At 41.5% G+C, this 18105-nt stretch overlaps 2 protein-coding genes across 2 annotated transcripts; one reads left to right on the top strand and one right to left on the bottom strand.

Annotated features, from left to right (window-relative positions):
- Window positions 1-5509: 5509 nt before the first annotated feature.
- On the top strand, window positions 5510-8969 carry rpl5a (ribosomal protein L5a). The gene is made up of 8 exons (XM_020098865.2): window positions 5510-5754; window positions 6151-6220; window positions 6341-6456; window positions 6547-6681; window positions 6900-7102; window positions 7631-7808; window positions 8279-8367; window positions 8800-8969. The coding sequence occupies exons 1-8, from the start codon at window positions 5752-5754 to the stop codon at window positions 8900-8902; spliced, it is 897 nt and encodes a 298-aa protein (XP_019954424.1). The 5' UTR covers window positions 5510-5751; the 3' UTR covers window positions 8903-8969.
- A 577-nt stretch (window positions 8970-9546) lies between these two features.
- dipk1aa (divergent protein kinase domain 1Aa) lies at window positions 9547-18067 on the bottom strand. The gene is made up of 6 exons (XM_020113254.2): window positions 17542-18067; window positions 12829-12963; window positions 12378-12485; window positions 12078-12254; window positions 11837-11968; window positions 9547-11744 (listed from the first exon to the last, which is right to left on the bottom strand). The coding sequence occupies exons 1-6, from the start codon at window positions 17593-17595 to the stop codon at window positions 11064-11066; spliced, it is 1287 nt and encodes a 428-aa protein (XP_019968813.2). The 5' UTR covers window positions 17596-18067; the 3' UTR covers window positions 9547-11063.
- Between the last annotated feature and the right edge of the window lie 38 nt (window positions 18068-18105).

Raw genomic sequence — 18105 nt, 5'->3', positions numbered from 1 at the left:
ATTATAGCTGCTTGTGGCTAAACTGACTTTCCCTTGCTGGGTCCCAGACGCTGAGTGTGAGAACTCACCTCTACAGCCCCGCCCTTCTGTGGCATCTCAATGAAAACCACATGACGCTATCTCATCCCCTCACAGGTTCCTCTGGCTCAGGAACTGTAACCACAGTGCAACAGCCCTCTCCGCTTTTCTGTGCTTACTGCTGCAATCAGATTTTAGTCGTTTCCCCCCCACCATCATGGGAGTTGTAGGCCGAATGTAATCGGGCTCTCAGCTGGCCCCGACTGCAGCCCCCAGATAGGGACCGAGCGCCAACACAATGAATGATTTACTGGACGCTGCTGACCGCAGGAAGACTTCTTCTTTTGCTCAGAACTTCTGCAAATATCTTGTTTTTCTTGCTAGCTTCGCTCCAAATAGCTTCAGCATGAGAGACGTTTGTGTCTCTTCTACCTAAAACTGATTTATCTTGATTCACCTGATTTAACTCTGTTGGGCAGTGCAGGATCCTGAAACGTTGATCCAGGTTCAGCTTGGCTACAATAGAAGAAACAGAGAGAAGGAACCCTGAACACAAACTGCAGAATGTGTGGAGTTATGCAGTAAACACTCCACAAATCATCTCCCTCATCCATCACTGTGATCACCACCCCCCCACCTTGTTTGCAACCAGCCCGTTTCTGGTTGTAAATTTCCCCCCAAATACTTAAAAACTCATCTGGAACGTTGGAGTGTGGATGTGAAGAAACCTGCTTGGTGCTTCCTGGTCATTGTGTCTCTGTGCATGTGTGGGAGGGTTCGTTTGAAAGGTCATAGGTCAACAGCTCTAAATAAGTTGCCGGATCATGTGTGTCTTTGCATTTCTTTATTTCTGACTTTTGTTCTGTATGCCCGTGAAATGCACTTGATACATTAAATTTGTTTTCTTGTTGTGTGCCAGTTTTCTTGTAGCTGATGCTCTGAAATCTTTGTTGCGTCCATCCGGTCACATATCCGCCACACAGCAAATAACACTCTTGTCTGTTTCAGGGTGTAAAACACACTGTCACATGGGAGGGTGGAGAAAAACACGAGCTTGGCTTTCACACCGAAACTTCATCTCGCACCATCTCTGCTGCGCCTGAAATATATTCTCTCTGGTGTTAAAGTTAGCAGAACTCAATTAAGTTTCAGCAGAACTGATTTTGCTGAGTTCTCATTGTGTGACATATGCCTCGTGTCACCCAAGACAATCAACTGTAACTGTACTTTGTATCCACATTATTCTTACTCTGATGTAGTGTGTGCATGTGGCCAATCATGGTTTCACCCTGGAGCATTTGTTTGTTTGTTTGCAGGACTATGCAAAAACTACAGAGCGGACTTCCACGAAACTTGGTGTATGGATGGGACATGAGAGAACCCATTTAATATTGGGGTGGATTCAGCACCCACAAGTTGGACAAATGAATCATCCAAATCAAGTTTGACTGGTGGCCCGTTTAAAAAAACATTTATTTCCTATTTCTTATAGAGTATGAAAAATAACCGTCTATTAGCTTTTTTTGGTGTCAGACTAATAAAACAATAATTTTACGACTTTGGATTCTGAATTAATATATGTATACACTGATTATGTTTTCACCTCTGTTTAGTTGTTGATCTATGTCTGCAGGATTACCCAAAAACTGCTAAACAGATTCCCACCAAATTTGGTAGAAGGATGAGACATGGACCAAGAGAGAAATCATAATATTTGTTTTTCACTTTCTGTCTCCATTTTTTTTTTACCAATGCCTCAAGGAGTAATGCATGAAACATGATCAAATCAGTCATATTTATTTTATTTAATGAACAAATGTGTACAATTTGGTGCAGATCAAATCACCTGGCCAACTGTAACTCCCTCCTCTCTGGCATGAACCAAGAGTCACTCTCTCGCCTCCTATACTCATTTAAATAGCAGCAGCAATATATGAACCTCACAGCAGCGAGGTTGACCCTATATGAACCTCACAGCCTCCCTTGTGTCTACAAGGTCACTTTTTGGGAATGACCTGCCTGAGGAGACATGGCTCACTGATTCAGTGACTTCTTTTAAATGACTTCTTAAAACCATTTTTACAGATTTGCCTTTATGTGATTTGGTCTTTTTCATCTTTTTACATTTTATTGCTTTTATTCTTTGCATTCAAGTAATATCGTCCAATTCTTTTCATTGTTTCCATTCGTTTTATTTGTATTTACTGATTTTATGTGATGCTGTGTTTTTATTGTTTTATTCATGCATCATTTTTAATAGTGGGAGAGCCCCTGAGCATCTTTTGTCTACTTTGTCTGTCAGAGCATGTTATTCTTAAAAATCCAGATCCAGCAGATTTAAATGTGGTTGCGAACAGAGTAGGCTTTCTTTAACCACTGTACAGTTATATATTTGGCGCGAATACAGACAAAGGTCAGGTCCAGGAATTATTTATCACTTTCTTAAAGATTGTGAAATGCAGCCCTGGGCGGAGGTATGTACTCTATTAGGTGAAAAGAAATTGGATCTTCACATTGTCTCTGGATCAAATTAAAATAAACTTAAAAAGCTATCAAAAAAGTGTGAACAGATCTTATCTGCAGTGAGCAGACGTGTTTGTTGACGTGTGACTTTCTGCATTACTTTTGACTCCACTGTATTCTCACTGGCATCTTCTATCTGTTCTATTTTGTCACTTTAGGATGAAGAGTACACAAAACACTCACTGGTGGACGTCCTTGTTGATATAATATAAGGCAACATTTTTTCTGTGAGACAACTCAAAGACAGAGCGAGATCAGGAAATGACCATATCGATTGTCAGTGTCACTTCTGCAGCCCGTCACACCCTCTACTCCCAGTGCGCTCCCTGATTAACTGCTGACCACTGATGCTGAGGGATGACCGGACAGTTGCTTCTGTTCGTTGTGAAATCAGTTCTGCAGAAACAACAGCTTAAATGTGCGGGGAGAAAAAAAAGCTGTCCTCAAGAGTGACGTTGACTTTTCTTATCTAATAGTGAGAACATCTGCACGGAGAGTGACAGAGATGGATATTATCTGTCACACTCTAACAGAAAAGCAGAAGACCCAGCTTCCTGTTTTCTTCATTAGCTGTTGATGAAGTAAGTTAGAGTAAGTCTCCAGATAAAATATATGGCTTCATCAAAATCACCCATGGCTCAACACTGCCATGCCATGCCATGCCATGCCATGCCATGCTATGCTATACTATACCGCACCTCACCACACCATGCCATGCTGTACCATGAGACCCGTTCATGTCCTCGTCTGACTTCCAAAACAAAATAGATTACCAAAGAAACTATTTAAGAAAATACAGATCAGTATCCAGGTGGCTGGGTAAAGTCAGTTTAAAGTCTGGTGCAGCTGATGTTTTCACACATGAAGCTCCACCAGTTAAAGTCTGCTGGGCGTTGCATGTGTGAAAACAGCTTCAGACTGATCAATGACGATGTCAATTTAGTTTAAAAATTTTTTGAAGATATGAAATCATAATTTTTAACGGCATCTACTGCTCTCAAGTACTCTGACTCAGAAACCTCTGTGGCAGACATGTTGAAGACTTCAGCTCTACACTTTCTCGCAGACAACAGACCACAGCATTGATGTCTCCAAGAGTCCATGAGTCTCGGGAAAAAACTCCTCAACTGGGTTTAAAAAAGTGTTGTATTTGTTGTGTGTCTTGTCAGTCATCGATGACCCATTTAAGAATGTATCAGAGTTTCTATACCAGCGTCAGGTTCAGGTTAATTTGTGCACAATGTCATTGTAGGTTTCAGTTTTCAACATATTGAGGTTTCAAAAAACATTTAAGCAATAGTCATGATGATGCAGCAAACTCTGTGTCATTTCAGGCAAATTTTCACAAGATAATACAGAAGTTGCAGTGTGTGGAGGCTGGGTGTTTTGAAAACAGTGGATATTATCTTTACAAAAAAAATCCCAAAAATATTTGAACGTAATTACTGCAATTCCTGCTAAACTCCAGAGAAGCAGTGTGGCAGATTGCGTTGTTGCTACAAGTGCAAGTGATTGAGAAGAACTTGCTACTGGACTGCATTCGCAAAGTAAAGCATGAGAGACTGTCTGTTGAGCCTAAAGATGATCCCATGAGATCTACAGTAGAATAGTCTCTTGAGAATTTTGTTTAGCTTTAATTCTTAAACTAAAAGAATTAAATATTTCAATGAGAAATGGGGGATTGTGGGGCCAGTTGAAATTATATTAGGAGTATGATTTGATATAAGGCAGAATCTGATATTTTTTTAATTCTGGGGAAAGCTTGTGTATCAAAAACTGAGTGATTAGAATTTTTTTTGATGGAAGTTATTCAAAGATGCATCCATTGTTCTCTAAACACTCTTCTTTAGAAATTCAGATCTACTAGGATAATTTCAAAATCTTTATTTTTATGCCCAGGATGTTAACTGTGAGTATGACCCCCAGATAACCTTTTGAAATACACTGCAATGAGTTGCATCAGATCCACAGAAGTTCATGTTTGGTTTAAAGCAAAGGTCAAATCTTAATAGCCTCCAGTACTTTTATGTTTGCCACAACTTTTCTTTGGACATTCTTAAAAGGGTTGCTCGGTATGAGATAAAGTCACTGTTGAATTATCTCTCAGAAAATGTTTTGTCAATACATGATCTGTACTATTCTACACAATACCATATATATATATACCATTTATAAAATAACCAGAATGGAAATATTTGACATTTACTCTATTTCAAGTTTTTCAAACGTTCACATAAACAGTTTAATCAAACGGACACAAGAACAGGGTCCCAGTGAGTGAACTCTGAACAGAGTATAAGTGTGAGACAGCCAGCTCAGCCAAAAATCTCTTCAGATTCAGCTTTAGTAATCGAACAGTGACCTCACTCGGGTGAAAAATCAAAGCCTTAGAGATTTCACCATTTATAATTTTTCCACCCAAAACCATTGTCATTTTCCTGAGTAGCTTGATTTCACAACAGTGGTTATTGTGAAAACAACAAAAGTAACTTCATGAACTTCATGGCCTCACATTCTCCTTTCACAATTATTGATGTATGTTGATATTATCTGTTATCTTCCAGAATCCTGAGTGCTGACCTCTTAGGTTTGATATGAATGTTATACTACTTTTTGAAATTCTTCATTTATTGATAAGCTTGTTCAGATAGTATGTTCTGAGTGTATCTCTTGATCAGACTGCCTCCCACTGTACCTGTGGTGTTTAAAATCATTAAGTGTATGTTTAGCCAGTTTTGAGCCTTGCTTTTACCCAGAGTATAACTACAGTTTTATATGATAACAGTGGGGATATATACGGGGATTAATAAATTACTTCTGATTCTGATATAATAACAATCGTTGACTGTTCCTTTTACATTTCATTTTAAAAGCCTTTTCAGGACTTCCATTGTTATTGTTGTCATTTCTACAGGACCCAATAGAGAAATCACATTAGATAAAAATGTGTTTTTATTAAATCATATAGTCATAACCTTCATTAAAGAGAATAAACCTGAGTGAACCAGTGTTGCAGGGGGTGAGTGAGCGCCTGTCCTCTGTGAGGCTGCTGCCCCCTGTAGGCCATGCCTGCTGCTGTCTTCCGGTGCAGCAGGGGGCGCTGCCTGCTCCTGACGAGAGGTGGCTCTGCGGAAGAATTGCAGCGTCAGACTTCCGCAGCCCCAAGATCGTCTCAGACCTGAGGAGGAGGAAGAGGACATTCCACACAAAATGGTGCGTAAATATGACACTTTGACTTTATATATAAACTCGGTACCGTCAGTCTGGGTGTCTCAACGTGTGTGGGACGGTGGTAAAGTGTTTCCTGCGGTTCGAGGCGCAGATGTTTGTGGATGTTTGCGGCTGGTCGGTTTGTTCCGGGCCGGTGAAGTGTGGAGCTCCAGCGTGGCGCTTCATGGCTGACGAAATCTCAGCTAACTCCTGCCATGCTGGACTCAAACACTCACACTCAAAGACAGAGGATTTAAAGACGGATTAAATCCCCTCTGTGGGACAACGTCCACACAGATGTTTAATACAGTTGTAGCCATGTTGCGTTGCCTGTGCGGTTTCCCCCTCTTCATGTTCTTCTTAGCTAGCATGCTAACACCCTGACTCCTCTCTCCTCAGGGTTTCGTGAAAGTGGTGAAGAACAAGTCCTACTTCAAGAGATATGAAGTGAAGTTCAGGAGGAGGAGAGGTAATTACTGTTCACCGGCTCTACAGGATCCACGCACACTTTTATTGATCTCCATTAACAGATCGTTTTGATTCTTCATCTCCATTAACAGATCATTTTGATTCTTGTTTAATTTGTCAGAGGGGAAAACCGACTTCTTCGCCCGAAAGCGCCTGGTGGTGCAGGACAAGAACAAGTACAACACACCCAAGTACCGCATGATCGTCAGGTTTTCCAACAGGGACATTTGTTGCCAGGTCAGCAGCTGCAGGACTCAAGGCAAACTCATCTGATCACAACATGTAAATGGTCAGATTTAACACTTTGTCTCTCTCTGTCCTGTCCAGATTGCCTATGCAAAGATTGAGGGGGATCAGATCGTGTGTGCTGCCTACTCCCATGAACTGCCCAAATATGGTATCACTGTAGGCCTCACAAACTACGCTGCAGCCTACTGCACAGGGCTGCTTCTGGCCCGCAGGGTAAGAACACAACACTCACACAGAGTGAGCTGCAGATGTCAGCAGAGACACCACTGATTAGACATTGAGTTGTGCGCTGCAGTAGCAATTCCAGAAGCCAACTTTGTCGGATTAATTCAATCACTGTATTGTAAAACCAGCATGAGCAAAAGTAAAATATCTCTCTGTGTGAAGCGTTTTTCTCACATTGTCTGTTTTTGTCCCATCCTCCTCTTCAGCTGCTGCATAAGTTCGGTATGGACCAGGTGTACGAGGGCCAGGTGGAGGTGACGGGAGATGAGTTCAATGTAGAGAGTGTCGACGGTCAGCCAGGGGCCTTCACCTGTTACCTGGACGCAGGTCTGGCCAGAACCACTACGGGGAACAAGGTTTTCGGAGCGTTGAAGGGGGCAGTCGACGGAGGGCTGGCCATTCCTCACAGGTGAGCATGATAAGAGAATGAAGTTTTTTTTATCTTGTCTATGCAGTTTTCAAGCAAGAACACAAAGGAGCAAATTACAAACGTTCTCAGTTATTATTTTGAACACAGTTTGTACCCTTGTGCAAGAAAAAATAAATAAACAGAGTAATCTGTGGCTGCTGGTTCTTTTCTGCTTCTTGATGATGATACAAAGCACACTGAGCAAAATGTAGTTGGTCCTTCATTTGCATTAGCTGATGTTTACTGTCCTTTCAAGACGGGGCTGAGAGAAGCAAACAGAATCAGAGCAGACATTGATTTCTATGAATTTTTTTATATTTAGCAGAGCTCTGTAGAAAACTGAACATAGTTTTCAGTTAGTTTCTGAACAAACTGAATGTTTTGAGAAAACTGTTGACAGAAGAAACTATTTTACACGAGACAGAAACAACTGCATATATTTTTGTCAACTAAGAATCAAAGTGTTTGGAGATGCTGGGTCGTCTGACTGATGACAGTAGTGTGATCCCTGCTCTTTGTTGTTTCTAGTGTGAAACGCTTTCCCGGTTATGACACTGAAAGTAAAGAGTTCAACGCAGAGGTGCACCGTAAACACATCATGGGCATGAACGTGGCCGATTACATGTCGTACCTGATGGAGGAGGATGAGGATGCCTACAAGAAACAGTTCTCTCGCTTCATTAAAAATGGCGTCACGTCAGACACGGTAAGATTTTAACAGCATGAAAACAGGATGTCTGGACAGCATCTGGCTTTGGTTACAGGTGTAGAATCCAATTCGTTTGGCAATTAGCCACTTAATTTATATTTTACTTTATATTTATATTCCTAAATCATGTTGAATTAGCCGAGGTCTGTGAAATATCTTGAATGCAGCTATGTGGCTGTGGGCATGTACTGTATGTTGGCCAATAAAATAAGAACAGAAGTATTTATCACACGTCACTAACAGAGATTACTGACCTTATATACTGACCTTTCTGCTTCTTGATGATGATACAAACACGCTGAGCAAAATGTAGTTGGTCCTTCATTTGCAATAGCTGATGTTTACTGTCCTTTCAAGACGGGGCTGAGAGAAGCAAGACTAATCAACATATATGCAGTGAAGTGCATAAACACAAATCACAAAAAAATAAAAAATACACACGCATTTGTCTGTTTTGTTCTTTTCAGGTAGAAGAAATGTACAAAAAAGCACACGCCTCCATCAGAGCGAACCCTGTTCACGAGCAGAAACCCAAGAAAGACGTCAAAAAGAAGAGGTGGGTTCCTGATTTCCATACCTCTGTTTGTTTGTTTTACTTTATATATTTTTATTTTTTAAAAATCATCTCACACCAGACAATTATCCATGTCATGGTAAGAAAGAACAGGTGCTACGGTGACTTGGCCAGCATGAATGTCAGGACTGTGAAACTGAAAAAGTTACACAGAATTCATAGATTTAATTGTTTCTCTGTGCTTTTCCTGCTGTAACTGTTCAAAATGGCTGTTAAAAGGCCTATTGTGACAATATATCCCTTAATATACTCACATTTTTGTTGCATGGGGGAATAAACTTCCTCAATTCAGCGTCAGCTCCCTCTTGAAGTGTTGAATAATACTGGGAACATCCCAAAGCTGAGCCGTCAAACTTTCCTCCATGACTGTGCTGAATGTTAATGGAGTCTTTATTGTGTCTCTTTCTGTGGCAGGTGGAATCGCGCCAAGTTATCTCTGGCACAGAGGAAGGATCGCGTCGCCCAGAAAAAGGCCAGCTTCTTACGAGCACAAGAACAAGAAGAAGGGGACGGTTAGGGGCCTGGCACAGGGCCCTGCTGCAAAAACACACACTTCACAGACAAATAAATTTATTTCAAACTCATGCTTGTGTCTGGCTCAGTCAATTTTTACTTCCACCCTGGAGATTATGTTTCCATCTACGTGCATTTTTATTATGTAAGAACTACTCAACTGATTTCCATGAAGTCTTGTGGAGGAGTGGGGAATGGTGGTTCCAGGAATTTTAGTTTAGCTTTAACGTGGCGAGATGTGGTATTAGCTCTGGCAGAGGAATGTTTGAGTGTCCCAAGTTCTTAAAATGAGTTATGCCTGTACTTTAAACCTTGGACAAGCAGGTTGTTTTTATCTGCGATTATTAGGATTAGGCAGAAATCACTGGATTGATAACCATGCAGCTTGATAAAAGGATCTGAAATGGGGCTGCTCCAGATTTTTATGGATTTGAGATAGGCCGTTAGACATTTTTCTTAAAAGAAAATCAGACGGACTGATGTGAGTATGTTGCAGATGCAAATTAAAATCCCAAATTTATGAAACCAAATATTAAACATGGTTTTCTAGTGATAGTCATGGGTGTAACTGAAAGCTGATGTTGACAGTGATAACCTCTGATATTAGTTGTAGTGTAAATTGTGAGTGACAGGTTGGACACATTATAGTGAAGTGGTATGTAGTTTAATTGTGCAAAATCATGCTGGTTTCTTCAATAAGTAAACATTTTCTTATCTTTTTTACATTTTCAAACAGCAGCACTGACCACAAGCTTCACATGCTTTACAGGTCATATCTAACATGTCTGTCTGAGGTGCATTGATAACAATGCATGATAAAGTTAGGCTGTCAACATGGTCACTGTTACACATCTGAAGTGTGGAAGGAACCATGGAAAAAAATATATAGATTTTTCTAATGTGACCATGAGACCGTACAAACTTCACCATCAGCAGTGGTTAAACATTCATCATAGAACGACCTCAGCATGATCTCTGGCACTGTGACGGATGAAAATCCAGAAAAGATAACGTGATACAGTACATTTACCAAAAATGCGGTTGTAGTGAATAGTACACGTAGATAACATTCACAGACCAAATTAAATACATAATTATTTTCTCTTTGTGTCGTTGATGCAGCATTGATGATGTCACTTACAGGTGGAAAACTTGGAAGTACACTGACGCAAAGTAACAACCCTGTGCAGTACTGACACATGAATACCATCACATTGAAGCTAATGAGCTGCCACCACTTCATCATACAGATATGTGACCACTTAAAGAAGAGCCACCATGAACAGCTTCAGTGATTTATGTCACTGGATACATTTTTTAAATAATTTGTTGCTTCGCTAATTTATTTAATTTTTAATTAATTTTTTTGCTTATGTGCATTTGTTTGTCACATAGCAGGATTGTGCAAAAAGTACTAAACCGATTTCCATGAAATTTTGTGAACGGGTGTAGCAAGACCCAAAATAGAACCCCTTACATTTTGGTGCAGATCAGAATAAGAGAGTGGATCCAGAAATATATTTTTCACATTCTTGAACATTGTGAGAATTTTGTTGACTTCTCGGAGAATAATTCATGGATTAAAATCAGGCATATTTCAGGGACTGATATTTATGCAATTAGGTGCAGATCCAAATAAAAATCTCTTTTGTTGAAAAGAATTAAGGGGCGAAAATAATTATTGTTATTTCAATACACTTCAAATTGGAGCTTTTGCACAACAATCACTGACTTAATCCTTGTTTTCCCAAATGGAATAAACTCCACAATGATAAACTCTTCAATGTTAACCCACACATCTGTGATAAAAACAGCAATTTAATCTCTCAGCTCTTGACAAACACGCGTAAATTCATTTTGTTTGTCCAGCAGTGCCTCTGAAACATTCCACAGTGGTGAACAATACAATAAAATGTGTCTGTGTGAGTGATGGCAACATGCTATCATTCAGTTCAATTTATGTCAACATAAATGTACGTAAATCCAGGCCCTGAACTTCTGTGAGCAGGTCAGAGGAGGTAGAGTCTCCATCAGTCCATCAATTTATTCACAAGTGTTAAGAGTTGATAAAAATGACTTCATTAAATTTGCACCTTCTATATCACAGCATCTTCAATGCACAGCTCTACGTAAGAAACTGATTTTTGAAAGATTTCTTCTCCTCGTCACGAGTCCTTGGTGTGTGAGATCTGTCTCCACAGCAGAGCTTTCAGGTTGTTGAGGATAAGCGAGTGCTCCATGTTCATCTGTCCAGCGTTACCCTTCAGAGCCATACAGGCGTACAACTGCCTCTCCAGTTCCTCCCTCATTGCTGACGGCGCCCCACGCAGGAGGTAGTCCTTCAGTGCACCGCATGCTTTCGCCAAGTTTGGCTGGATGGGCTCCTCCCTGCACCTTTTCTCCGACGTGTCACATGATGTCCAGCAGTCCACCCCGTACACGCAGTCAGCATCTGTCTCGCACTTCAGCACACGCATTGTGCGCTTGAACTCGTCTTCGGGAACAACGGCTCGGGTGTTGGTGAGACGGAGCTCGTGGCGGTCAGTGTAACCGAAGTGTGCAGCGGTTAGGTCACAGATGAGGAAGCTGCCGTAAGTGCCATGGAAGATATCCTCTACCAGCTCCAGCAGACCCATGGAGATCTTGGCTTTGCGAGGCCAAGAAGGCGTGAACCACTGGTCCATAGTGCGCTGCAAACTGCTCGGCACCCAGGACACCAGCGGCCATGGTAGAGACAAACCGTACAGGGGCCCGTAGGGGACTCGCTCTGTCATGTACAGGTCCCCGCAGTAGCCCAGGAGGCGAGGAGTGTGTCCACGGTCTTGGAGCAGCAGGCCCAGCAGAACCTCAAAGAACAAAGCAGAACTCTGTTAGATCTGTCTGTCATGTGTCATAGTGTTGCCACAATGACATCACATGCCCTGTTTATATACAGTACCTCGTCCATCTGCAGGAGGGCCCATGTAGAGCGAGCCTCTGGCAGTGACACCCGCCCATCTCTGTTGCCATCGGCGACAGACAGGATCTGACTGACGAGGCTGGCGAGGTTGGCCTGCTCTCCAAGCTTAGACTAAGAGATGGAGAATGACAAGACAGAGAGATTTGTTGATTCAGGCTTTAGTCTGTTGCGACACAAACCTGGTTCTGTCCAAAACTTTCTAACCCACGTCAATGTTTACCTTGAGGTGATTAAAGACCATTTCTCTGAACTTCTCCACTGATGTGCCTTTAGTGGGCTTGTCGAACACAGGGGTCTCCTTCCGAGGCTCCGGCTCCTCACCCAACTCGTAGTGCAAAACCTCCCCCAGTTTACAGCGGATGATTCCATCATGGTCTCCCCAGCTTCCTGTGTATACCTGGTCAACAGTGAGGAGTTAGAACCACTCAGTGATGCTTTGATCATTGGTTAGAGTCATTGTCATACATGGAACAACTTAAAAAAATTGAAAGTTTAGCAGAAAGTACATTTTTTTTCCTACCTGGTTGTTTGACAGTATTGACTGACACCTGCTCAAATAGAGGGTTTCTTTGTCACACAGACTGCTGCAGGCAGAGCCATCGATGATGCCCTTCCTGTATTTATCACACTAGGAGAGAGAGAGAAAATGCAGGGTGCCTCCTTGTAACTCTATTATCCTGTTTATTATTTGAGTAAGAGTGTTGAAAATTTTGAATAAAGCAGGAATATTACATTTCCAGGGTTCTACACAGAAAACACATTGTAGTTGCCACACAGAACTCAAATCATGCCCTGAAAATGAATTGTGTCTTTTTCAAACCACAAACAGTTCTAAAGTTGACTTGATTGTGTAAAAGCCTGTAGTCCACGTCTTACTCATTTCACTATTTGAATGATTATTGCATTTTTGTATTCGATGTGTCATAGTCTGAAATACATAGATAAGATGATCGAATGAAGGCAATACTCACAATGGCGTTCTTGCACTCGTGTCCTCTGCACACCTCTGTGTAAGCGGAGTATTGCACATACAGCACCCAGCTCCCCACCAGCACGGTCAGCCATGTAAGGAACAGGTACTTCACTCGAACAAAGGAGATTCGAGCCTATGAATGATGAGCAGAAACACAAAGATGGATCCAAAAGGGAAGTGCTGCTGTGTAATCCTGGTAACACTAATGTCATTCCTAAATGTTCGTCTAAATCACATAAACTGCCTGGAATATCACGTAGACAGAGAGTGCACCGAAAGACTCTTGGTCCATGCAAGAATTTTGCCATTCTTAACCAACCCTGATTACATAATGGGTTGCCATGGTGACATATTATGTTACAGGGTGTCCCATAACAAGGTACTGGCATCGCTATGTGCCACAATCACCCATTAAGCTGGAAAATGGTCTTAGAGGTGCAGATCCTGCAGTTCCGACATGTCATGCCTTTCCTGTTATGGCTGAAGAAAAAAAAAAGAATGAGTTCTTGTGTCATGGGATGCACACATCACATGTCTCACAAAGAAGTCCTGTTGTTTTTGAGACATTATGCAAGATAATGGACTTATGTGTACCTACTTTTCACAAAGGATAAAGCATAGAAATGTGATCATATAATACAGAAACATTCACTCCTACAGAAAAAGCTCCCTTGTAAGGGTAAAATTACAAATCCTTGGGTTTACAGAAATGTGAACTCATAAAAAAAAGACACAATCTAAAGACAAAAAAACACTGTTGAAAAGAACAGAGCAAGATACAGTACATGTAGAACTGAAAGATTATGACTTATCTCTGTCTGTTAACTAGTTTTTATTTAGCTTTTACTTATTTGTTCACTCTACAGTGCCAAGAAATAAACCTAATTTAAACTTCACCGGAGCCCTAATATAAAATTGCTCCATTTGTGATATGACACAAAAAGTGAGCGCTGCAGAGAGAAAATGTTTCCTGCTCTCACAACTGGAATTTAATTTATTTTAATTTAAAGAAATCAAATGTCAGTAACCATGCTAGCTGCGTGGCTGCACACGTTAAGAAAAGTTAAATGCTCAATAGCAGATTTGACCTGGTGGTGACAGTACACAAATGTCAGAGGTTTACTAAAAGTCTTTAGGATTCATCTTCTGGGGATCATGAATAGCTGTGAAGAATGTAATGTTTGTGTTTAAGTTTTTTCCATTTAAGTTAAAAAGTACAAAAAGTGTGTCCATTACTATTGGAGCTAATATTCTGTCAGTTGATAATTAGCTGGTAAAATGGTCATTTTCAGTATATTCATTATGTGACTATACTGTAGTGTGAAGCATAAATCTGGAAGGTGTAACAGAGCAGTGAAAAAGAATTTAGGTCAAAGCTGTTGTTTCAGCCACAGTGTGTGACTGCACCACAGAGGATCGAGTGATTCTCTCTCTCACATGGCAGATATATCTTATGTCGTGTGTGTTATGTTATGGCGTTTCTCCATTCGGCTTCAGCAGGATTGCCAAATCCCCCCCAAAAACATAATGGACCCAATGAGGCAGGCATCAAGTCAAAAGCATTTCTCTGTTTGATGCTCTGTGATCTTCATTGACAGAACTGGAGATTTTTCTGTTTTAGGTCCATGCCAGTTACAGCAGGACACACACAGATGGTTGATTTACAGTCATCGTTTCAGATTCTTTAATCATTTTTGGCGTAATTGTTTCGATTTGGATTTTGGGCTCTGAAAATGATAAATACCTCTGATGAGGTCCAGGGCTTCCTCATTGAGTTTGTTCACATAAAAGATATAAAAACATCCCCACTGTGAATGACAAAAAAAACAAGAGAACATAGAGGAAAACCAGACTTTGCCTGCCTTTCCTTGATTTCTCTGAGAGTTTTGACAGTGGCATCAAGAGCTGGAGAGATGTCTCCTCTTCAGAGCCTTGTTTTCAAATGCTCTGTGTCCTGAGGAGATGAACAAAAAGATAGTGGGGCCTCCGGGGAGGGAAGAGGCACCATCAGGGGAGTACAGAGCAACTACACACTACAGATCCTCTGGGATACATGAAGGTGCGTAGAAACTGCCTGTGCATCAGACAGACAATATGGTAAGACACAAGGCAGTTTGGAAAAGGAAAGTGACATTGAGTCATGTGTGCATGTTTGATGGTGCGTCTCTGCAAACACATGACCGAGATTAAAAAAAGAAACGAGCAGCAAAGAAGCTACGCCCTCATATAAACCCTTAAAAAGATGTACTAGTTTGTATGTCTAATTCAAGCTGTTTTTAATCTTTATTGTGATATAAATAGATATCAAGGCCTGAAACGCTTCCCTAATGAAACAAACATTTGAATTCACTAGATCCTCATTTTTATTAGGATTTGCACCAAACTTCTCATAAATGTCAGTCGTCTATACATGAATACATCCATGAATCATTCTCTGACATATCTATGAAAATCACTGGATCCTCCCTCTAGTCTGCACCAAGACCCTACCCTAGACCGTACCACATCCCTCCAACAAGTTTTGTGGTAATCAGTCCAGTAGTTTTTGTGTAACCCTGCTAACTAACCAACATGGGCTGATGAAAACATAACCACCTTGGCGGGGGTAAATATATTTTAAAAAAAAGAGTAGAATGGAAAAATATTGCACCTAAATTAGATAGGCACACACTATACTGTGCACAGTGGCAGAGACGGAAGATTACTTATTATCACTGATGCTAACAGGAAATGAGGATGAGCAGTGCAGGAAATAAAACGTTCTCAGTTTAATAAAATATGCAAAGTCACATAGTCCCAGACCCATCATGCAAACTGTAGAGTTACCAGCTGTCAACAGTTAGATTCAGTTACCCTGCATTAACCTGCATATCGACTGTCCTGAAGACCAGTCACTCCAGCGCACACAAAAGACCGGCAGTATCACATCTTCACACTCTGCTGGTGGAAGAGCCTGCGGCTAAATGAGCTGCTCTCAGAGTTTCAAGTATAGGGATGGAGGGTGTCAGTAGTTTGTTCTCATCCACCTCCTCCATGGAGTCCACAGAGCTCCTCAGGACAAAGCTGACTGTCCTCATCAGATTGCGTCTCCTTGTCTGCAGCTGAGACATCAACAACCCAACACACACTTAAAAGAAAAGGTCGTTAAGCCCTCATGACAGGGCAACTGTTGCAGCACATAAGATGCATGTACTAAAGATCAAACTGACTTCTAAAAGAATGAGGGATATTCACAAAATGCAAAACTGAGCTTTCATGTGGCTTTTTAAACTCTGCCACTTCACAAAAATGCTTTGAAATTCCAAAGCGGTTTGTCCTACTTGAGTCAGGAGGATATTCAGGTTCAGTCCAGTACAATAGCTGTTTCATACATGTGTGGATGGCAGGTTTGGTCCAAAAGAAGTTAACTGCATAACTTTGGTCAAACTAAAACCTTAAAAATAAGCCTCTGGTATTTCTCTGCCAAGTTATCCATTAAAGGTCTGTCATGTTGCCATGAGGAACAGGGCTGTGGACCTTAGCACAAACCAGACACTGTGTTCTGCAACAGATCTGGATACCCCCACCACTGCCATAAACCAGCAGACCCCTTTACAAGATTTGGTACAGGCCAGAATTTGCATCACGTAGAAAGCGACCTTTCAACTTAGACACATTCTTAATACAGAAGCAACCATGCGAACTGACACATCACGACATACAAACAACAGACAAGCATGGCCAAAAATGTAACCATGTCGGTCTTGCTTTGCCTATGTACAGAACCACCTCTGCACATAATGTCTGAGTATGAATGAAAGATATAGGACGTAGGGCTGGGCAATAAAACAAGATGGATAATTACCTGAATATAATTTTCATCAATAACAAAAGTGCACAGTGAGGACACAGAACACATATTAATCCACCTCAGATTTGTTAAATCTTTTCCATAAAGGAGTTTAAAACCTTCACTCAGAAGCTAAACATAGTAATGTGACATAAATCGCTGATAATCAATGATATTGACTGACATATACATTTTGATCTGTTATATGTTTGGCCATAGAACTATGCTAACAAGCACAAGATGAGATGCTGGATTTCAACACTAATCTTATGCCCGATGTCCTTGAGCCAGTTGTCCAGGCTCAATCATAATAGCCTGACTTTGTTTATATTGTAATGCACCAACATGTTGACTCTTCCTCATAGAGCAAATGCAACCCAGTATTCTGCTCCTCTTGCATAAGCTCCTTTCTGTAGTGTACTTGCTGGCAGTCAGCCACTGGTATAACCATCAGCCCACCCCAAAGGATTACTGGCACAACTGTGAGCCAAAGTCAGATGTGTGAGGAGAAGACAAGGTAAAATGAAGTGAGATGAAAAACCAAAAAAATCTGATTCCTCCCCTGACCTGGGTTATGAATCCTGGCTTCATCATCACAGGCTCTACACAGTGTCAGTGGTATTCAGTCTCTGATCTGCACTAATCATTCTGGATCAGCACTGAGGCTGGTCTTTAATCAGCAGCTGCATTCCTCAGGTATTACTGAAACAAACCCACAATCCCCATCAGAGCAGCCTGAGGCGCTGGGTGTTACTGCCAGCTGTCAGTCTGACCGCACGACGACATCACGACACGCAGACTCAACACAGGCTCAACACAGCCTGCTCAATATATCGATACACATGTTCATCTGTAATCCGCTTTGCAGAGCAGAGGTATTACCTGGAAATAGAAAGACTTTTTCACCCAGGCCCGTGGAAACAGACCCTTCGCCATCACAGAAATAGATCATCTCAATACGTGGAGCTGGCTGCGGGGATCATTCAGAATGCATGAGAGAAAGCGTCTTCCACATTAAAGAAAAATAGACCAAGACGACTCATCCGGCTCTCGACTGCACATTACTCGGTCTCGGCCCCAGGTGGATGATCCAGGAGCCGGGTGTGTCGGTGTGTGTTGTCCGTGTGTCTGATGTCGCTCTCTGGATCTGCTCTGTACAGCAGCTGCTGATTTTCAAGCAAAGCAACATACCTCACGCTGAGGAGGAGAAAAAAACACGTAGGTTCAGGGCGCAGGCGCAACGTGTTGATACACTGATAACAACATGTCACAGTTTTCAGTCCGATACTTCAAATCACAGACACGTGAGTGGTAGAGAGCGAGAACTCCGCCGCTGAGGGACCCACGTTGTTATCATTGAGTCCCGATGTCGTGTGGACGATAAGAGAGCTGGATCAAGCTAGCATACAGCACACTTCCGCCAAGCCTTTCACAGTAAAACCATTA

This window comes from Paralichthys olivaceus, chromosome 16 (genome assembly GCF_024713975.1).
Source record: "Paralichthys olivaceus isolate ysfri-2021 chromosome 16, ASM2471397v2, whole genome shotgun sequence".
NCBI classification, from domain to species: domain Eukaryota; kingdom Metazoa; phylum Chordata; class Actinopteri; order Pleuronectiformes; family Paralichthyidae; genus Paralichthys; species Paralichthys olivaceus.
The sequence above is the reverse complement of the archived record's forward strand: the minus strand, read 5'-3'. Positions and strand labels throughout refer to the sequence as shown.